The sequence below is a fragment of the Puma concolor genome, chromosome C2 (assembly GCF_028749965.1).
Source record: "Puma concolor isolate L17-30 chromosome C2, mPumCon1.1.hap2, whole genome shotgun sequence".
NCBI classification, from domain to species: domain Eukaryota; kingdom Metazoa; phylum Chordata; class Mammalia; order Carnivora; family Felidae; genus Puma; species Puma concolor.
In genome coordinates this window covers 63,249,503-63,271,737 of record NC_141675.1, presented here as the reverse complement: position 1 = coordinate 63,271,737, position 22,235 = coordinate 63,249,503, and the positions used below count along the sequence as shown (strand labels likewise).

Genomic DNA, 22,235 nt, shown 5'->3' with positions numbered 1-22,235 from the left:
ATGATGTTTTGCTTTCTTGTTGCTACACTAATAATTTGTGTTGCAATTATTGCTTGAAAGACATGTGGAATTTGAAATCAATATTACTCCAAAAGAAAGCCATCAGGATAAGAAGCTTTTGGGTGATGTAAATGGGGATGTTTTAGGTAATTGTGGTATTCATTCTCTGGGCATCCCCATGGATTCCATGGGCACTTGTGCTCCTGTGTTTACGTGAACACATGTAAAACCTATGAATTAGGCAAAAACTGGAAACACCAATATCCTTCAGTGGGTGAATGCTTAAACAAACTATCGTACTAGGTGATACTGCTCAGCAATAAATTGATACATCAACAATGCAAATGGACTTCCAGTTCTGCTGAATGAAAAAGCCAGTCCCCAAAGGTTATGTAGTCTGTGATTCCAATTATAGGACATTCTTGAAATAACAAAATTACAGAGATGGAGAAAAGGCTAGGGATCAGAAGAGGGGTAGGTCATAGGTGTGACAAAGGAATAGCACAAAGGAGACTTGTGCCACACAAGTCCACATGACAAAACCGTGTTGAACTACACACTCACACAGAAGCACACATACTACAGAAAGAATCTGAATAAGCTCAGTTGATGGCACCAATATAAATTTTCTGGTTTCGTTATTAGAGTTATGTGAGATGTCAACACTGAGGGAGGGTGAAGGGGCATGGACCTCCCTGTCCATTTCTTCAGAACTTCCTATGAGTCTCTATTTCAGAATTAAAAGTTGTAGGGGTGCCTGGCTGGCTCAGTAGGAAGAGCATAGAACTCTTGATCTCGGGGTCATGAGTTCAAGCCCCATGTTGAGTGTAGAGATTACTTAAATAAATAAACTTAAAAAAAAGTTGTAGAGAAGGTAGTACAATGAACCTCCATTTGCCTATCTCATGTGTCTATACTTACTGACATAAGGCCGATCTTGTTTCATTTGGATCCCCCACACTTCCCTCTCCCTGATATTATGCCACAGTTCCCAGGCATCATATCATTTCATCCATAAATATTTCAATAAAGTGAGAATCTTTATTTTTACACATAACCATAATTCTATGAATAATTTTAGTGTGCTAGGTATCTAATTCCTAGATGTTTTGCCTTCGTAATCCATCGGGGTTCATTACCTCAATTCATTATAGAATTATTTCTTATTTTTCTTCACAGCTTTTCCTTTTGCATTTTTCCCCCCTTTCTTATCTTTTGGAGAAGTCTTTCCTTTCTTTTGCACTTTTAGTTCTTCAAATCTCCCCAATCCTTTCCGGACCATTATTCCACGCCACCATGCCTGAATCTGAAAACAAGATAAACCCAAACAGCATCAGCTGGTATCACTCTGGACTGGGGATGGCGATCTCTTTGTTCTGGATATGTAGTTCTAAAGATGTGGAGAATGGAATGTCATTAGAACTCCACCTTATTTTCTCTCTCTCAATTGGCCAGTCATCTTGGCAAATGTAAAAAAATAAGAAGGAAAAGAAAAGAAAGAAAAGAAAAATTCAGTGCTTTTATGTCCTGGGCACTGTTCTAGACATTTAGGAAACAGCAGTTAAAAGCGAATGTCACTGGGGCACCTGAGTGGCTCAGTTGGTTAAGCGTCTGACTTCAGCTCAGGTCATGATCTCACAGTTCATGGGTTGGAGCCCCGCATCAAGCTTCTCACTGGGTGGAGCCTGCCAGGAATTCTTTCTCTCCCTCTCTCTCTGCCTGTCCCCTGCTTGCTCTCTCTCTCTCTCTCTCTCTCTCTGGCTTTCTCTCTCTCAATAAATAAATAAAAACTTAAAGAAAAAGCTAATGTCACTGATCTCACATTGCAGGAAGGAGAGGATACAGGATAGATGGTAATAAGTGCCAAGGAGACAACAGAGCACAGTAAGGGGAAATCAGGAGGGCTTATACCTGTCTTCCCTCTGTTACTGGGTTGCTGTGCTTCTACCTACAGCCAGCCCTCACTCGTTCTGAGATCCTGTGCCCTCCACCTACTCAGAAAGATCCCACCTCTGAACCTTCCAGTGCCTCCCCACTTCTCTCAGAAAAAAAGCTCAAGTCCTTACAGTGGCTTACAAGGCCCTATCCAATCTGCCCCCTCCCTCTCGACCTCACTGCCTCTTACCTACTCCCCCACCTCGCTCACTGTGCTCCAACTGTGCGGGGCTCCCCACTGTCAGACACTCCTGGCACAACCTCAGCTCACAGCCTTTGTGTGTACTGCTTCCTCTGCCTGGAACACTCTTCCCAATATTCAGATGGCTTACCCTCCAGTTCTTCCAGTAGTTGCTCACTTGTCATGGCCGTAGACTGAACCGTGCCCCCTCACTCCCTGCTCTTATGTTAAATGTCCTAACCTCCAATGTGAATGTATTTGGAGATGGGCCCTTGGGAGGTAATTAAGCTTAGATGAGGTCATGAGGGTGGGGTCTTCACGATAAGATTAGTGCCCTTATAAGAGACACCAGAAAGCTCGTTCTGTCTCTCTGTCATGAGAGGACACAGCAAGAAGACAGCCATGTGCAAGGCAGAATGAGAGCTCTCAACAGAAACGGACCATGCCGGCACCATAATCCTGGACTTCCAGCCTCTGAAACTGTGAGAAAATTTCTGTTGTTTAAGGCACCCAGTCTATGGTATATTGTTATGGGAGCTTGAGCTGACTAAGCCATTTTTCCAATGAGGCCTACCCTGACCTTCCTATTTAAATTGAACCTCCCTCAGCACAACCAACCCCCCTCCCCTGCACGCACATGCACACACACACACACACAAAACTTCTGGCAGTCTCAGTTCCCCTTAGCTTGAGCTTTTTTCCCATGCCAGTTATCACTTTCTAACAGACTATATAATTTTATGTTTTATATTTCATCTTTTCATTTCCATCACACTAGACTTTAGGCAATAAGAGGACAGAAAAAAAATCTGTTTTGCTCACTGATGCAATTCCAGTGCCTAGAACAGCGCCTGGCACATAGCAAAAAGCAAAAAATAAGTATTTGTTGATGAGTGAACAACTGAATGAATGAAGTGGGTGGGCTATGCTGTTTTATGTAAGGTGGATCACAGGCAGGTATGAGGAGATGTGAGCAGGGACTGAACTAAGTGAGAGCCTTGTCCGTATCTGAGCAGAGGGAGGAGCAGGGGAAAAATACCAAGGATCTTTTGTGATGTGAAAACGGGACAGATGAGATGGGAAGTGACAGCAGCAGCACATCCGTTCAGGTGGGGATTTTCCCAGGGAACGGTATCGCCCTCTAGAGGCATTCTAGACATTCACGGGGTTTTCTGTTATCTCCAGGCTTAGCAGTCTTCCAGTTGTGTAACATGTACCCGGTGCACAGAGACTTTTCCAGGGTGTGCAGGCTTGGATGATCTGGAGGCGACCCATCTCCAGAGCTTCAGCTTGCACGTGCACCCCTTCCTACAATGTCTCTGCCTAGGAAAACAACTGCTGGTTTTCTCCATTCCCACTTCTGCCTTCACAACTGCCACCTGAATCTGACTAGGGTGTGTTGAGCTGGACTCCAGAAACCTCTGGGACACCACAAAAAAAGAGACAATATAGAGCGGCAGTATTGAAAAAAACAAAACAAATGAACAAACAACGCCATAAAACAGACTCTTAAATACAGAGAACAGTGGGGGCATGAGTGGACTAGGGGACTGGTGGTGACTAACTGTGGTGAACACTGCATGATACACAGAATCGTCAAATCAATATGTGATGTGACCCAAAACTAATATAGAATTGTATGTCAATTACATTTCAATAATAAAAGACTAGCAGTATTGATGTTGGCTCTAGGGACTAGGTAACCAATCCTTTTGTAAAGCAAGTGGTTCCCAGCTCTTTGCCCTCAAGAAAATTGGAAGAAGGCCAGTTGATTTGCCAGCTAAGAGCCTGCTATGAGTTTCTGGGATAGAAATCTGGAAGAAGTTCAGAGATGTGTGAAGCATTACCATTTGAAACAAAACAGTATGGGCGCGCGCACACACACACACACACACACACGCACACAAAGCTTCTTCCATTCTTTTCAATTTAGCTATGTAAACAAGGTTCATCTATAAAATGAAAAATGGGACTAGAACTGACATCAACCCTATCACATTCTAGCAATAAGTAATGCTATAAGCATTACTTATAGTAATGTTTATGTGGGAATATATAAACGATGTGGAAAAGTCTCTCATCTGTGTATGTATTTCTTCCCCCAAGTCCTATAGGTCAAATAATTAACCACCAAAATTTGCAATGGATTTTATGCTGTTTTGTTCAGTTTTACGCAACTAAGAATTGTAATATGACTCAATCCAGGATGTAGAAACACTATGGCCACAGAAAAAAATTTAATTTTAAAACTTAATTTGTATAAATATTTTTGTTGCCTGAAAGTATGAAAGGTGATCTATAAATGACTTAGAATTACATATATAAAACATTAAGATCAATTCTTAGGGGAAAGTGAAATATACATGTTCAAGAAGAAAACGGATATAAAATTTTTGCGTAGAAAATAAGTTTGCTCAAGTATTTCGTAAACCGATGTGACTGACAAAATCATAGTGGTATTTAGAATCCACTGGATACATTTAAGATACTGATCTAAGAGCTCTATTTCAAGATGTCAATATTCAAAACTCACTGGCAAGTAAATCCTTTGCAATAATTTAAACTTAGTGGCAAAAAAATTAAATATCAACTTTATTATTTTTTAATATTTTTGTTAATGTTTATTTATTTTTGAGAGAGGGAGAGAGACAGAGTGCAAGCAGGGGAGGGGCAGAGAGAGAGGGAGACACAGAATCTGAAACAGACTTCAGGCTCTGAGCTGTCAGCACAGAGCCTGATGCAGGGCTTGAACCCACTGGCCATGAGATCATGACCTGAGCCGAAGTTGAACGCTTAACCTACTGAGCCATCCAGGCACCCCTAAATATCAATTTTAAAATGTGCAAGAGGATGCATGGTTTTTCACAATACTTTTAGGAAGTATCCAAAAAATATTATTTTCATTCTTCCAGTGTAGCTATTCCTGAGAATATACATATTAAAATAAATAATATAAATTACTTTCCTTTTTCCTTTATGTTGCAGCTTGGGCATTATTTTCATTTATTAAAATTGTGTTGGGGCACCTGGGTGGCTCAGTCGGCTAAGCACCTGACTCTTGGTTTCGGCTCAGGTCACAATCTCACAGTTGGTGAGTTCGAGCCCTACATCAAGCTCTGTGCTGACAGCGCAGAGGCTGCTTGGGATTCTCCATGTCCCCCTCTCTGTATCTCTCAAAGTAAATAAATAAACATTTTTAAAAAATTATGTGGTTTTGGTAGGTTACATTATCTGAGTTTAACTTCGGAAGAAGAAAGAAGGTATCACATAATATTTATCACAGAAGAGAGGGTGTTAGGTTTGATACAGATAAGGGCCATTGACAGAGGAGATCAAAGACTGACTCTTGTTCTGGGTAAAAAGGAAAATCATGGATTTCAGCAGAGCAGTGATAAGATCTGACCTACATTTTAACAGCATTGGTCTGACTGCCAAGTGGAAGGTATACTGTAGGGGGTACAGCTATACAAGTGGGGGCACTAATGGGAGGACTAATGTGGTCATCAGGTTGTGGGGCAGTGGGGGCTTGACCAGTTGAATAAAGAATACTGAATACTGACTGAAGTGGACCCTGGCCTGTCCTAGTCTGTCTGGGGGTATCCTATGTCTCCATGGGCGAGGTGGGCAAGGAGAGGACAAGATTCTTTGCTCTCCCTGTTTTAAAGGCTCTTTGCCCTTCAATCCTAGTTAATGGCAGAGAAGAACTCCGGTCTCTACACCCCTGCCCTGTCAGGACTTTCACTTCTGATTTTTCAGCCTTAGCTTAGTGAATTTGTTAATATAAGCTCTTCAGTCCTTTGAATAGTCCAAGAATTTTAGACTGTTTGGGGGATTTGAAGTTTTGATTTCTTTCAGCTGTGTGTCGCCTCCTTATCTGACAAAGACATGAAGGACAAAAATGCAAAAAAATGCTAAGATGGTATTCCAAGTTCCTCTTGCTTAATTCTGAGGATATAAAGGAAGTAAGAGTCCCTACTCTCGGTGAGGACAAGGTATAGATGTGTAAAGAGCAGCTCCAGAATAGTCTGTAATATATTTAACATTAACCCCTCTCCAAAGCAACTGTGAATGTGCTATCCAGAATTTTTGCTGCTGTTACCTTTGTTGCCATTATTTTCATGTTTCTTTTTGTCTTAAAGTATGTCCATATAGCCTGATTGCCTTCAGCGCACACTTCTCCTGGGGGGTCCTCCATAGGATTGTTCATCAGTGTCAAAACCTTTAGATTCATCAGGCTATCCAAATTCTCTGGAAGACAGGTGATCAAGTTGTCCTCAAGCAGTAATTCTTTCAAAGCTGAAACAGTTTGTTTTTATTTTTTTTAAATATTTTTTTTTCCACGTTTTTATTTATTTTTGGGACAGAGAGAGACAGAGCATGAACGGGGGAGGGGCAGAGAGAGAGGGAGACACAGAATCGGAAACAGGCTCCAGGCTCCGAGCCATCAGCCCAGAGCCTGACGCGGGGCTCGAACTCACGGACCGCGAGATCGTGACCTGGCTGAAGTCGGACGCTTAACCGACTGCGCCACCCAGGCGCCCCTCAGTTTGTTTTTAAATGATAGGTTTATCTTAAGAACAAGCAAAATTAAAATGTACGCTCTTTAGTCTACTGGCTCTGAAATATTTGTTTCCTGTGCTGTCGTGTCACAAAAGACACAGATTTCATAAGGCAGACCAAGTTCTCTTCCTTATAACAGTTCAGGGTTGTGAGAGCCAGTGCATGAGAGACAGAAAAGTAGTACACACTAAAAAAAATTGATAATGGTTCATTCCTCCAGGGGCCAAGGACAGGATAAAGATGTATGGTCAGAAGCATTACTAAGGAACAAGCCCACCCTCACCTCTAACCTTTGAATGTCTTGGGGGTAGGCCACAGCTTCCACTCATATTTCTTCACCCTCTTTTCATTAAAGAGTCATAGTTTGAAAACTATCTCTAAACCTGAAGATTCAGCACACTATGGCCAAAAACATTTTTTTTTTTTTAATTTGGTCCCCCTAGAAGCTCAGCAAAAGGTTGTTAAATGGATGGATGAACTGATGCATGTACAAATAAAGACTGGTTTAGCCTAGCATAAAATGTTTGGGTGTTTAAATATGAATCATATAGGACTTTTCATGCCAATCATACAGCTCCAAAAGTCCTGCCTTGCTGATTTCATCACTCAGGGTCAACACTTTTCCTTTCATTCAAGTGACTTAGTGACCTAGTGCAAATCTGCCGCAGGACCCCCAACTCCAAATTCTGGCATGTAGTAGGTATTCAGTAAATTAGTGTTGGTTGTATGATGACCATCTGGGTGAATGCTAATTTTCTTAGCAGTTGGTATTTACTCCTCTATTCAATTTACAAGAAACAGTCTAACTGTCTTTGTGAGGCTCTTAACTGTGCTCATCAGGCATCTGGCTTTCCTTGTCTCACTAGTGAGGCCTTCGAGGAGGTAATAGGGTAGGGCTCAGCTCTCTGAGCATTGAGATTGGTCTTTGGTAAATCAAGGAAATGGGACATGCTGGCCTCACACTCCACTACACTGAGGATCTACTAAGATTCCTCACCTTGTGCTTGGCAAATGGAATCTGGAAGTTGCTTAAGCAGGTTGTGGCAGCAATTTAGAATTTCCAGGTTAGGCATGGATCCCAAGGATGTGGGCAGGTACTCCAGATGATTGTTCTCTATATACAGCTCTTTAAGATTCTGAAAAACAGAGGTGCCTGGGTGGCTCAGTCAGTTAAACATCTGACTTCGGCTCAGGTCATGATCTCACGGTTCATGGATTTGAGTTCTGTGTCAGGCTCTGTGCTGAAAGCTCAGAGCCTGGAGCCTGTTTCTGATTCTGTGTCTCCCTCTTTCTGCCCCTCTCTTGCTCACACTTGTCTCTATCTCTCAGAAATAAACATTAAAAAAATTTAAAAAAAAAGATTCTGAAAAACATGTCAGTAGACCATAATGATCCTTACATTCTGAAAAACAGGTCGGTAGACCATAATGATCCTTACAATGATCCTTACATTCTTTTTTTTTTTTTAATTTTTTTTTTTTCAACGTTTATTTATCTTTGGGACTGAGAGAGACAGAGCATGAACAGGGGAGGGGCAGAGAGAGGGAGACATAGAATCAGAAACAGGCTCCAGGCTCCGAGCCATCAGCCCAGAGCCCGACGCGGGGCTCGAATTCACGGACCGCGAGATCGTGACCTGGCTGAAGCCGGACGCTCAACCGACTGCGCCACCCAGGCGCCCCAATGATCCTTACATTCTAATAACCAGAATCATTGGTGAATTCCCATGCTCTTTCAGTGGGGATACTATTCATTAGGATAAAGGGGGAAACATACTTAAAGAGCCAACATCCAAACATAAAAGTATTTTTGGGTAAAACCATTGGATATGGTTCCCATCTACACAGGGAAAAGAAAACATGGGAATCTAGCGTTTGTTTCACAAGAACTTTATGGAAAACTAATTTGATAATGTAAGTACATATATCATTTGCTCGCTTTCAAAAGCTAATTATCTATAGTAGTGTTACAGAACTGAAATTGCCTCAGGTATCAATCCAACACTGCCCAAGCAGGAGAAGCCAAAATGTGTAGATAATGAGTTAACTATTTGCAAATTCACTGGGCAAAAATATAATGTTTGCATGTCACCCTAAGATTTCAGAGAGCATGGCATGGCATGTCAAGGAGCAAGATGATGAGGAGAGTTCTGAACACAGGGCAAAGCAATGGAGAATCAGGAAGAGGACCTCTGTGCCACAGGTTGAGAAGCACCTGTGCTATATACACATGCTGTTGCTCAGTTCCACAACGAGGGGCGGGGGTCTGTCGTGGCCCGCACCTACTTTATCATTAGTAAGAGCGCAGTACCACCGACATGGAAAAAAAAAAAATCAATTCTTTAAAGTCTGCATGGATTAAGACACAGTGGTAGGGCTCCTTTGAATGAAGTTATCTTGTTGCTTTGTTAGGACTTAGCACAGGGCTGCGGACCCATTTCCACAGGAAACTGGGGCAACATTAAATTACTCTGGTTTGTTTGCCATCATGCAGGAAGGGAGGTCACGCTGATGCATCCAAAATGCGGGCTCCCAGCCATGTGAACTTCAAAATAGTACAATTTTCAGGGGCCTCCTACAAAAGCTAGAAATTAAATGGAAAGCAGTGGGGCTCAATTTCTGCAAATGAAACATGCCAAACCGTACAGTGAAAAGGAGTATGGCACAGCATAACCAACAGCAATCACAACAAAATGTTCTTTGAATATGGATCCAGGGGCTCAGAAAAACAGTGGAAGCCTGAGTGGAATAATGGCTACTTGTTAGGGGGTTGGAAATCTAGTATGGATGATTCCACATGCAGCCTATGGGGACACCATTGGGTGTTCTCAGTATCAGCCAACTTAAGGAATCAGTGGGCATGTACTTCTTTGCCTAATCATTTGGAGAGGCTTACCTGTAGTTTACTAATGTCTTCTGGCATATAGGTGAGCTTGGCTCCCTGGTCTTGCCCAATGTATAATTTCTCTAAAGACTCTAAAGAAAGGATTTCTTCTGGAAATGAAGCCAACTGATTTCCTGTTAATCCAAGCATCTTCAGCTTTGAAAGGGATACAAAGTCTGGAGGCAACTAGAAGTATTCCAAAAAGATAAGTTTCAGGTCAAAATTATTTTTAACAGTAAGAAAATAAATTGGGCTTTTAGTTTTGAGGCAAATTGATAAACATCAAGTACAGCGATTTAGCAATTCCTACTGATGAAAAGTTTGCACACACCTTTGCATATAGAGTATTTATACCTGTAGATCTAAAGTCTGGAGTCCTCCTTTTTCTGATGAGCCTCTCTGCTCTTCAATTTTATGCACTGCTTTAAACTGAAGCAATTTTAAACCTACTTTATTGCAGATTTTTGAATGGTAGGGTAGAAAATGCTTGATATTACTGAAAAAGTTCTAAAGTTATTGGTGTAATATTGCAACTATAATATCAACAATTTCAGTTATTGGAACTGATCAATTTAGACACATGACCTCTCACCCTAAAGGCTCAGCAATTTAGAAACTTCAGTTGAAATCTCAGTTGGAAGTAAACAAGGAAGAAGACTATTATGATTTTATCTGGTCATATTCTGCCTTCCAGTGAATCCCAAGGTTTTACAGGCCCTTTACAGGTATTAGGTAGGCATTTCAGAGACTCCCAACTGTCTGGGCAGGAAGGCCTTGGAAGGGTCGTCTATTCTAATCCCATAATAGGATGGTTGAATATACTCCACAGCTAGCCATCCAGCACACATTTAAACACCACTTCCTGGAACGAAAAGCTCATTACTTGGATGGAGACCTCTAATCGCCAGATTTCCTTCTTGTGTCAAGTCAAAGTCTCGTGTGTCCACCTTCTGATCTCTTTCTGGCACTCTGGAACCACATGGAAAAATCTCATTCTTAAAACACGGGATGGTCTCCCTATTGATTATGTTACAGAGACACCTGTTTTCTTGGAGAAAAAAGAGCCCAGCTATATAGCTCAAGAGCTTCTTAATTCACTTTGAATCACCTTCCATCATCTGGCTTTACTCCTAATGGGGAAATCGTTCCCCACAGTTCCCAGTCTTAGCCCTGGCCTCTCCTCCACCCGTTCCTCAATCCAGCACCTCTTCTTCATGAGAATGGTTACAGTCCAGCTCAGTCTGACCCCTCGATGGATGGGTGGGATAGATACATTGGGGAATAGGTCAAAAGAAAGCCCCCTAGAGGGATAACATAGCAGTAAGTCTCACCCGCCATCTTTCAGATTTTTTCTTTATTGGGTAGGGGGAGCACCCATTTTCCTAAACATGCTATAAAGTGTTTATAGTTTTATTTATCCCTTTACTTATTTTTTTAAAGTCAATCTCCAGAGAAGCTGCTGTTTGAGCTTTCCTTCTTAGCTATTTCAAAATTCTCTACCGGGCACTTAGATCCCTTTGACACAAAGCGTCCAAACTTATGGGAAATTGTTTTTCAATCTAACCCCTTCATTAGAACCTAGTAATTTCACATCGCGGTTCAGCTAGCTCATAGGTTTAGCTTTTCTTTTTCTTTTTTTTTTTTTTAATTTTTTTTTCAACGTTTATTTATTTTTGGGACAGAGAGAGACAGAGCATGAATGGGGGAGGGGCAGAGAGAGAGGAAGACACAGAATCGGAAACAGGCTCCAGGCTCTGAGCCATCAGCCCAGAGTCTGACGCGGGGCTCGAACTCACGGACCGCGAGATCGTGACCTGGCTGAAGTCGGACGCTTAACCGACTGCGCCACCCAGGCGCCCCAAGCTTTTCTTTTTCAAAGCACATTGATTGTTTAAAGACTTTTTTTTTTCAGGATATTCAAGATCCAATAATTAATCCCATAACAGTCACATTAAAGCACAGTGGAAGTAAATCTAGATGCACAGAAAACCTACAGAGTGTCAAATGAGGACAGTTATTACTGATGCTCTCACTGAGCTATACTCACCGTAAGGTTGAGTTCTCCCTTAACAGAAATGTACCATACAAATAAGATCCATCTAGACACACACTGAAAGCTACTTTTGCATTCACCTAGGCAAGAGAAGGCTACTGGCCAGGCTCCAGGAGCCAGAAACCCATCAGGAAAGTCTTTGGGGTGGGAGAGGTAAGGAGCTGGCATAAGGTCACATGTCATTATACAGACTGGGAGGTTACTGGAGGGATTAGCATAACAGGAAATGAGAAAAACAAACAAAACCCAGAAATACCATCATAAGAATTAGAGAACAGAATAGCAGGCAATGGACACAGAGATTTCCACATTCAGTATAATAATATTGAACACGACCACATTTCAGTGCAGCCTGATTTGTGGTAAAACTTGGTACCGGATGAGGCTTATCTTTAAGGAGCCATCTGTATGTGATTCCTTCCTCTATTCTGATATCTTAAAGTGTTTCACAGGAAAGGATTAGGTATCATTCATGACTCAATAAGGAATTAAGTCGACGTGTTATTTTTCCCAAAGGCGATGTGTTATTTTTCCCAAAGGCGCTTTATATTTTGAGCCTCTCACTCCCAGTGTGGAATGGCAGACTTTGTCTACTGTAAAAGGAATTTCTTACCTCAGTGGTGGAATGGGGATGGGCAGAGGGCCTACGATAAACTTCTAAAATCCTCCAAAATGGGTTGCTGCCTAAGTAGAGGTTAAGTCCAAGATTCTCTTCCTAAATCCTAAATTACCATCAAAATGGTTACTTCCTAAAAGGCAGTTTTGAAACTCTATAGGAATTAGAAAAAGAACAACCAATCTCCCCCGCCCCTCCAAAGTTCTAAATTAAAAATCAAATAAGAGATTAAACAAAAACCAAAACACCCCCAACAAACCTTTAAGGCCTAGGACTTGTATAAGGTATGGTGAACACAGCAGCTTGGTGTCCATGGCCGGGAAAAACACACCTATTATTTGATCACAGTTGTTGATTTCCAGATGGCCTGATTTCTCCCTCTATGGTTGTCTTTTGCTTTTAACAGAACTGTTCTTTTAAATTTTCAAACATTAAAACAAATGCATGTGTCCTCACCACCCAAATCTTTTGTTAATAAACAAAATGAATGTGTGTCAACTATAGTCAAATAAAAAGATTTTTTTAATAAAATCAAATACTGCAATTAAAATTGAGCTCCCCTGGGATCCTCCCCTCATTTCCTTGACTTCCTTTCTCTTCCCAGAGGCAGCCACTACTAAAAATTTAGCGAGTTTTTTTCTAGTTCATGATTTTTTTTTAAATAAATGTTTATTCATTTTTAAGAGGGGGAGGGACAGAGGGCCTGAACTGGGCTCTGCACTAACAGCAGAGAGCCCCATGGGGGGCTCGAACTCATTCAACTGGGAGATCATGATCTGAGTCCAAAGTCCAACTGAGCCACCCAGGGGCCCGTCTAGTTCATATTTTTATACTTTTGTTACATTTGTAAATATCCACAAAGTATGTATTATGTGTGTATATGTATGTAGTTTTGTGTGATTAAAAATTTATAAATGGTGAGGGGCACCTAGATGGCTCTCAGTCAGTTAAGTGCCCAACTTCAGCTCAGGTCATGATCTCTCAGTTCATGGATTCAACGAGCCCTGCATCCGGGCTCTGTGCTGACAGCTCAGAGCCTGGAGCCTGCTTCGGATTCTGTGTCTCCCTCTCTCTCTGCCCCTCCCCCACTGGTGCTCTGTCTCTCAAAAAATAAATAAAAACATTAAAAAAGGTTTTTAAAAATTTATAAATGGTGTAAGGTTCTGCAGCTTGGTGCTTTCCTTTTTAATAAACATCACAATTTTAAGATCTGTCCACATTGGCACATACTCCTCCAGTTCACTTAAACCTTTAGTTTTTTAATTTTATAAATCTAGCACAATCTGTTTGCTCATTGCTCTATTGACACGGTCTCCCATGACTGTGGTGGGCTGTCAACACTGTGCTATGAACATTTTTGAACACGTCACCCTGCCCACATGGCAGTTTCTTTTGGGACAAATCTGATTTTGCAGTTCACCATGACTGGAGGCCTAAGGCTGTAGGTGTCAGAAAGAAATCTGTGTGAGGAAACCCTGTTCAGAGCGGGTCTTGGTTAAGAACATAGACTCTGGGGCCCCGCAGCTCTGGGTTGGAGCTCGGTTCTGCCACGTACAGGTGTGTGGCCTTGACGGGTTAGTTAAGCTCCCAGTGTCTCATTTCCCCCACGTATCGCCGAGGAGAAGATCGCCCACGTCCAAATGAGGAGGACATCAACACCAACTCAGGGCGGGAAAAGCCCCTGTGAGGGCACAGTGACAGCCGGGAAGGGAATCGGTACCTGGCATATTTTATTATCATCCAGCGCCAGGATCTCTAGGTTCCTGAGCGCACAGATCTGCAGCGGAAAGCGTTCCAGGTGGTTCTGGCTGAGATCCAGGAAGCGCAGGTTGACCAGCCGCCGGAAGGAGCGCCGCAGCGCCCGCAGGCCGGTGTCGCGGAGGTAGATCAGGTGCAGCGAGGTCCACTTGCAGATGAGGCGTGGCACCTTCTCCAGGTGGTTCCCGCTCAGCCCAATCTCCGTCATCCCCGACAGCTCGGCCAGGGAGTGTGGGAGCGAGTGGAGGCGGTTGTGGGACAGATCCAGCACGGACAGTTTGCTGCACTGGCACAGCGACTCGGGTAGGAGGAGCAGGTTGTTGCGAGCCACGTAGAACTTCTGCAGCCTGGTCAGGTTCCCAATCTCCGGTGGGATGGCAGTTAGTTTGTTGTCATCCAGGTCAACGATCTCCAGGTTGGAGAGAGCACAGAGCTCGGGAGGAAAGACTTCAAACTGGTTTTGCTTCAGGTAGATCTCCCTCAGTTTGGTATGGTTCACTACTTCCTTGGGCAGAGATTTCAGGTGGTTTCCGTCCAGCCCAAGCAGCTCGAGGTGGTGGAGGAGTTTGCAGAGGTCCACGGGGATCTCGGCCAGGTCAGTGTGGTACAGGCGGAGCTCCCGCAGCCCCCGCAGGCCTCTGAGGACAGGAAGGGCCGAGGACAGGAGCGGGTTGTCACTCAGGTCCAGGCCCTCCAGGCTGCTCAGCGTGCCCAGCTCTGGGCACAGCTTTCTCAGCTTGTTCTTGTTCAGGTAGAGGATCCGGACGTTCTTTAAACGCTGAATACCCCGGGGGATTTCTTCAATCTGGTTGTTTTCCAGATGCACTTCTTCTAATTCTTCGAAGTCGAAGATCTCTGGTGGAATGGTAGTCAAGCTCTGATTAGAAGCATCAATGAAAAAGGTTCTAGCAGTGGCCCGTTGTGGATCAACTTTCTGATGAATTTTAACGGAATGACCTGGTTTTATCATGTCACTTGACATGTTGATGGAAAATGCAAATATCCAAAATCTGAAATAGCGTGAAAAGAAAAAAAAATCCATTTATTCACCAGGATTCTTTCTGTCCCTGAGAGAGAGAAAATTTGAGTTGCTTGAATCTAGGGCGTGATGTTCTAACATAGCATGAAATGTAGGTTTTCGTGTTTCATGTTGGGAGAAGAGTTCAAGTATAGACTCCTCCTAACAGGTTGACTTACATGAAGAAAAAAAAAAAAAGATTGTCTAAATTCAGTTTTTAAAAATCCCTATCTTGATTCTCTTTGCAGGTAGATGTGGAAGGTTGCAAAAGATTGCTCTTACCACGAACACTGAGAAAACACTTGGAAAAAATAATATTTTAAAATATTATGTTTTTTTCTTGAAGTCACCAGAGAGTTGTGGATGCAAAGGGGGCCCAACGAATTAATTCTAGAGAAGGACTATCCCTTCCCTAAGTTAGCAGAGACCAGTGGACACTTTCATGCCCGGTGGCATTTTCAACTTTGGGGACCAGGCAGGCAGAGAAGCCAGCCTTCCATATGCACAGGCAAAGGAACTTCTGAAACCAGGAGAAACCAGTCAAGCTTTTAAAAGCCCTGTATGAGCAGCATGGTGGATTAGCACGGAGGAGCCTCAAATGCAGAGCCACCTCTCCCCAGTAGCCTGGGGCCGACTCAGTGGCCTAGGAAAAGTTGCAGGCGATCTGGAAAAGCAGAGAGAGGTCCTGTCCTCTCATGCTTTTAGATCCCTAAGCCTGGCTGGAGGAAGGGGCCTAAATCCCTAAGCGGGACATTTGAAATTGCTGGGAATTGAAATGAACTGCAGCTGCAACCCAGAAAGAATGGAGAAATGGAGAAATAAATCATGTCTGTGGATTAGAACACTCAATGTTAAGATGTCAGTATTGCTCAAATTGATCTATAGTTTCAGTGCAACCTCAATCAAAATCTCAATAGGCTTTTTTTTTTCTTTTTTGGTAGAAGTTAGCAAGCTGATTCTAAAATTTCTATGAAAATGCAAAGAACCTAGAATTGCAAAAAACAATCTTGAATGATCACAAAATTGGCAGACTTGCACTACTGGATTTATAAATTTTGTACATCTAAGATGTTAATATTGTGTTACCAAAGACTAAGTTGTTGGTCCTTAGTACACACACATACACACATGCACAAAGCCTAAGAAAAAGGGCAGAGAAGACAATGATGTGATGGTAGCTAGGTTGATTGTAGCATCTCTGACTTGCATTCTAGGATGGGGACTTTCCTGCTGGAGTATGGAGCCTCTCATCCACACAGAGGTCCAGTCCCTAGATGGAGGGGATGTGCTTCGAGCCCCACACTTAATATTACTGCACCTTGCAACACAACAGTGTGTGGTTTAGATCCCTGTTACTATATGCCTAGCCTCCAAAAGAGCTCTGGGACAGTGTTGCTCTCTGTTAAAGAAAAGAAAAGACTTATCACTGGTTGAATTATGGCTAGAATGCCTAGAATTATGCCTAGAATGAATTATGCCTAGAATGAGAATTATGCCTGGAATGACAAATGCCAGCATTTGTCATTTGATCATTAGGTAGATTAATACTGTTCAGTCCTGCAGGATACAATTTCCAGTGTCCTAAACTACTGAAAATACTGAAGGCCTCTAGACAATCCATAGTATACAGACTAAGGTGATACTAGAAATGAAAATAGCACCCAGGACATTACGTGGGCTAAGCTTTACTCAATGCATTTAATCCTCACTAGAACCCTGGGAAGCAGGCACCATTATGATCTCTGTTTTACAGATACAGATACTAAGTAACTAAAAGGGCTTATCTCAGAACATAATAGGAAGTGGGGGCTGGATATCCTCACTAAGGATATTTACATTATTTGTTTACAAGAAGCCTGGTTTTTATTAAAATCAGTCTTGGCTGGGGCACCTGGGTGGCGCAGTCGGTTAAGCGTCCGACTTCAGCCAGGTCACGATCTCGCGGTCCGTGAGTTCGAGCCCCGCGTCAGGCTCTGGGCTGATGGCTCGGAGCCTGGAGCCTGTTTCCGATTCTGTGTCTCCCTCTCTCTCTGCCCCTCCCCCGTTCATGCTCTGTCTCTCTCTGTCCCAAAAATAAATAAACTTTAAAAAAAAAATTAAAAAAAATAAAATAAAATAAAATCAGTCTTGGGTGTAAGCATTCAGGCTTGATTTTCTTTTGCAGCCCTTCAGGCAGAGTCATCTGGGGAAGATTCTTGTGGACTAGCCATCTGATTAGGGTTAACACAAGTGTGTCTGGGCATCCAGGTGCATAAAAGAACTTATTTTTTCTAATATTCATCTTCCTCCATGATGAGACCTGCCTAGAATGTCTGAATGTGTGTGTACGTATGTTATCTCACCAGAATCTTATAGCCCACATGTGTCTGGAACCAATTTGATGGCCTCTGAAAGCTATATATATTGTATATCCATTAGCAGACTTAATAAAAGGAGGTTGTAAAGTCAGGATTTGCAACAGCTTGGCCAGTAATTCAGCCACAGTAAATAAGAATGAAGAAGATTGATTCCTTATTTGGCTATTTTTTTTTCATTGGGATTGCTACCTCAACGTGGTCAAATTAACTTGTTACAAATCCATATTACTGTGGAATTTCTAAGCGTCATAACCGTTGTGTAATTTCAGGGAGCCAGGTTTTGGATAGTTTAATAGTTAGCTCTTTTTTGCTTAACTTTAATGCTTGAGAAAACCATTTAGGAAAAAATGATCAGCCCTCTGAAATTTACATCAAGTGTTGACACTTTGGTTTTCAAGTCTGATTACACACCAACTGGATGTGTAATGTGAATCTGATAGCATAAATAACCATTTCCAGTTAAATTAGCTTCAAGATTTTACTTAAAACACCTGGGAGATCTCCCTTTAATACAGACAAGCAAAAAGCCTCAATACAGTTAGGACTGGAGAATCATGTAATGGTAATGGTAATGGTAATCCTTTGCTTTGATAACAATTTCTGGGAAACCATAAAATTCCATGAAAAATTTTGAAGTCTCAAGTAATACTGAGATGAAGACTCATATAAAATTCAGACTTGAGTGGAAAACTATTATAAGCAAGCAACTTTAGATTTTCAGCAGAGGCAAGGGAGAATCTAATCTGCTCAGACAATAATAAAGGAAGATTCTGGGTGTGATATTGTGATAGAATATATATTTGGTCTTTGTTCCCTAGTTCCTGATACAAGAGCTTCTAAAACTTTGGTGTTTTCTGAGTGGTTGGGAAGGAGCATCTTTTGTTATTCATAATAAGCCCCATTCAACCACACCTGAGTCCATACCGCTTACTGCCCTCTTATTTGCACCCTGATAGCTCGCTAATGGCAGCTGGTTGCCAGAGGAACCACTCACGTGATTAGAGGGGCGGAGCTTTCAACCCCAGCCCTTGACCTCAGGGGAGGGGAGAGGGGCCGGATGTTGGTTTAATCACCAATTGCCGGCGATGTAATCAATCCTCCCTATGTACTGGAGCCTCTATAAAAACCCTAAACCGAGAGGTTATGGGAGAGCTTTTGGGTTGGTGCTGGAAGGCTAATATTCCCAGAGAAGGCATGGAAACTCTGCGTCCTGTCTTGATACCCTCTCTTCCCCACATGCATCTCTTCCATTTGGCGGTGCCTGAATGGTAGTTTTTAGAATACAGCGGTAATAGTAAGTAAAGTGTTTCCTTGAGTTCTGTAAACCACTAAAGCAAATTATTGAACTTGAGGGAACCCCGACTGGTAGTCCGCTGGAACTGGCGACAACCTAGGATTTGTGGCTGGCATCTGCAGTGGGAAGCAGTCTTGTGGGACTGAACCTTCACCCTGTAGGGTCTGTGCTAACTCTGGGTACAGTGTCAGAACTAAATTTGTGGACACCTACTTGGCGTCCGCAGAGAACTGGAGACTTGCTTCTTGGGAAAACCCACACAGTTGGTGTTAGAAGTGTTCTCTAAGTAGAAATTTCATACTTAGTCCTGGGATACTGAGACGTACGATATGTTTTCTTAAGAGAAGTAGAAGTCTTTAATCTGGTAATGAGCTCTGAAAGGCTTGTAGGTGAAGAGCTCTACCAAGCCCAGGGCCAGTAACCCTTTCCTTTTGAAAACCTGAGATCAGTGACTTAAAGGTAAAAAAGAGGCCTTAGAGAAACATCTGTTTGCCGGAATTGTTAGCTTGTGCCACACCAGTGTGCCCGTATCGCCATCGTCACCAAATGATCGATCTGAAATAGCTTCTTAGGACTTGTTGTCTTTAAATAGACTCAAAACGGCATTTTATCCATTTTCAAAAATGTTTCCACTTTTCCTTCTTCCACACATATCACCAAACTATAGATCTAGTAATTCATAGACAATGCATTTATTATTTGTAGAATGTGGTTTTTTTTTTTTCCCTAGACTATTGTCTTGCACAATGAGCAAGAAGGTTTGAGGCACTATTTACTACTAATCACTGATATACTTTCTCTCGTCTCATCAGATATTAAGAGTGTAAACTTTTCCACCAACTCCCTCTACTCTTCTTTTATCCATGGGCCAACTCAATTTTTTAATAACACTCACTTTTCCACCTGCATATTCAGTACCTAAACAACATGTATGCACGATCAACACCAGAAGTCGGCACTTCAGATACTCGTCAGAAAATTCAACCAGGAATTTGCTCTGTTCTGACACCTGCTAGCAGCTCAGTTGAATCTTCTGGTAGCTGGGGGGAAAGAGCTAATGGGTGTGTGAAACATTAATTCTCCCAGATCCTTTGAGTTCTCTCTCCGTGTTAGCAGGAAACAACTTCCCTAGACCCTATTATCTGTTTCCTCAAGATAGGACTTCCTTAGATCATAATTAAACACCATGCTGTTGGCTTTTTAAACAGTTAAACAATCATTTGAAAAATATTTCTATAGGGGCGCCTGGGTGGCGCAGTCGGTTGAGCGTCCGACTTCAGCCAGGTCACGATCTCACGGTCCGTGAGTTCGAGCCCCGCGTCAGGCTCTGGGCTGATGGCTCGGAGCCTGGAGCCTGTTTCTGATCCTGTGTCTCCCTGTCTCTCTGCCCCTCCCCCGTTCATGCTCTGTCTCTGTCTGTCCCATAAATAAATAAAAAAACGTTGAAAAAAAAATTAAAAAAAAATATTTCTATAAAACTATAGTCAAAGACATGTCTGTTAAGTTACTTATATAAAGATACACCTACTAAACCTTCCTACTATAAGGTGCCAGAGGAAAGTAAATGCTGCCATTTACAGGGGCACCTGGGTGGCTTAGTCGGTTAAGTGTCCAAGTTTGGTTCAGGGCATGATCTCGCAGTTCATGGGTTCAAGCCCTGCGTCGGACTCTGTGCTGACAGCTCAGAGCCTGGAGCCTGCTTCGGATTCTGTGTCTCCCTCTCCTCTGCCTCTCCCCCACTTGTACTCTGTCTCTTTCAAAAAACAATCATTAAGAAAAATTAAAAAAAAAAAAAAAGAAAAATGGGGACTACGTACTTTCATATATTTTCTTTGGTTCTGACTTCTAGAAAGCCGAGATTCAAGTTAGACCTCCTGACACATAAGCACCCAGTGAATCCACTTAAGTTTCCTTGAAGCCAGCTCAGCAACATCTGTTTCCCCTACCTCCCTGCCCCTCAGCCACTAATTCTCAAGGGGCAGGTCTTTAAAATTACATCCCTCCTCCATCTGGAAATCATTGGGTTAATGAAAAATGTACTGACGGAAATGAGTTGTACATGTGGTCGGTATTTTTTGGGCCATCCTATTTGATATGCGTTTTGACACACAGTCTGTAGTTCTGTGCAAATACTTTGTTTTGCTAAGGTTCATATGGAGAACAGTGCGTTAAGTGCTGTTTGGTGAAAAGCAGCTCTTTTCTGTTTGTTCTGACCTTGTTTATTAGTCACTCTCTAGAACAAAAGTCTGATTGGCACTTCTTCCTCCTTTAAAAGTGTATCCCTCCCTTCCCCTAGAAGAGCAATTAATCCTTAACAACTCCTTACTTTCCTCTACTTGACTTCAAATACTTTGAGAGGGGTAGGGACTGCAGATGCTGAATTGTGCCCACATTCATGCTTTAGTATTTCAAGCTACCTCTATTGGTAGAACGGGGGGGGGGGGGGGGGTGGCAAATGAAAACAGTATTTTCTATCATGTTTAACCTGAAGTAATTCAAGTGATGGCCACAGTCTGTGGGCTACACAGAGACCCCTGCCTCCTAGCACAATTTGCTAACAGTGGAGTGCTCTTCTGGAATTGCCTAGTGGGGTAGCTTCCGGGAGAGAGGTCTTGGGCACTTTATTTTTCACCTTTGAACAGTGTTCATAAATGTCCTGGTTTCACCTTGAGGGTCTTCCTTCTATCCTCCAGGCACGGAGTCTCTGGTTGGTTCCAGAGCTCTCTCTCTCCAGGGCCCTTCAGCTGCTTCCTCTGCAGTCTATGGTTAACCCCAAACAGAAGACCTTTCCTTTCCTCCTTCCTCTTTTTCTCTCTCCCCCATCCAAGTACCAAATCCTGAGCATGCTACCCTGTACCTCTTGCTGGGTTTTGTCCCCATCTCCTCCTTTCACTGAGTCCAGCCTCGGCTGAGGCCCTATCTCTGTTGGGCTACTGAGGCTGCTTCAGAGTTTCCCCTAGATCCTGTCAAATCCACCCTCCACCAGCTGTTTCCTATCTGTGGGCTCCCAGCACCTTGCCCCCTATCAGCTGTGCTTCTCAGAGGATGCGCAGGGCTCCGTGTGGATCTGGCCCTGCCCGCCTCCCCCCCCCCCCCCCCCATACTCATCTAGGCAGCCCCAAGTACCTGTGTGTCTCCAGCACCTGGGACGGATTCGCTGGGGCCGGTCAGAGAGTCACCTCCGACAAAAAGCCCTCCCTGATACCCCCGCCCCAACACAAGACTGATCTACATACCCCTTTCAGCTTCCTTAGCTCCGGACCTTATCTGTCCTGGTGCTACCACGTTCTTCTGTACTTGGCCCCCCCGCAGGTATGTGCACGCTTTGGGGAGGGGACTGTGTCACAATCGTCATTGTAGCCCTGGCCCCCAGCCTATCAGCCGTGCCCGCTAAACCTCAAGAACTTCTCCCTGCAAAGGAACCGGGGCACCCTCCGTCTGTGGTTTTTAACCCAGGTCAAGGTGACCCGAAGCCAGGCGGGGGTGACCGAGGAGCCTCCATAGCATTGGTGGTCACCGCCTGCCCAGACAGGCCTTAAGGGCCCAAGTGGGTAATGGATGCGCAGCGGGCTGCAGGTGG

General features: G+C 43.2%; 1 protein-coding gene across 3 annotated transcripts; it reads right to left on the bottom strand.

Moving 5' to 3' along the window:
• Nucleotides 1-1,019: 1,019 nt before the first annotated feature.
• Nucleotides 1,020-22,233, bottom strand: LRRIQ4 (leucine rich repeats and IQ motif containing 4). Of its 3 annotated transcripts, none has more exons than XM_086674686.1 (6): nucleotides 21,892-22,233; nucleotides 13,949-14,996; nucleotides 9,572-9,745; nucleotides 7,674-7,812; nucleotides 6,216-6,412; nucleotides 1,020-1,306 (listed from the first exon to the last, which is right to left on the bottom strand). In XM_086674686.1, the coding sequence occupies exons 2-6, from the start codon at nucleotides 14,966-14,968 to the stop codon at nucleotides 1,157-1,159; spliced, it is 1,680 nt and encodes a 559-aa protein (XP_086530812.1). In that variant the 5' UTR covers nucleotides 14,969-14,996; nucleotides 21,892-22,233; the 3' UTR covers nucleotides 1,020-1,156. The 3 variants fall into 3 exon arrangements, with proteins under 3 accessions (XP_086530812.1, XP_086530813.1, XP_086530811.1); XM_086674687.1 differs by lacking the exon at nucleotides 21,892-22,233 and adding an exon at nucleotides 21,782-21,847; XM_086674685.1 differs by lacking the exon at nucleotides 21,892-22,233 and adding an exon at nucleotides 21,288-21,399.
• Between the last annotated feature and the right edge of the window lie 2 nt (nucleotides 22,234-22,235).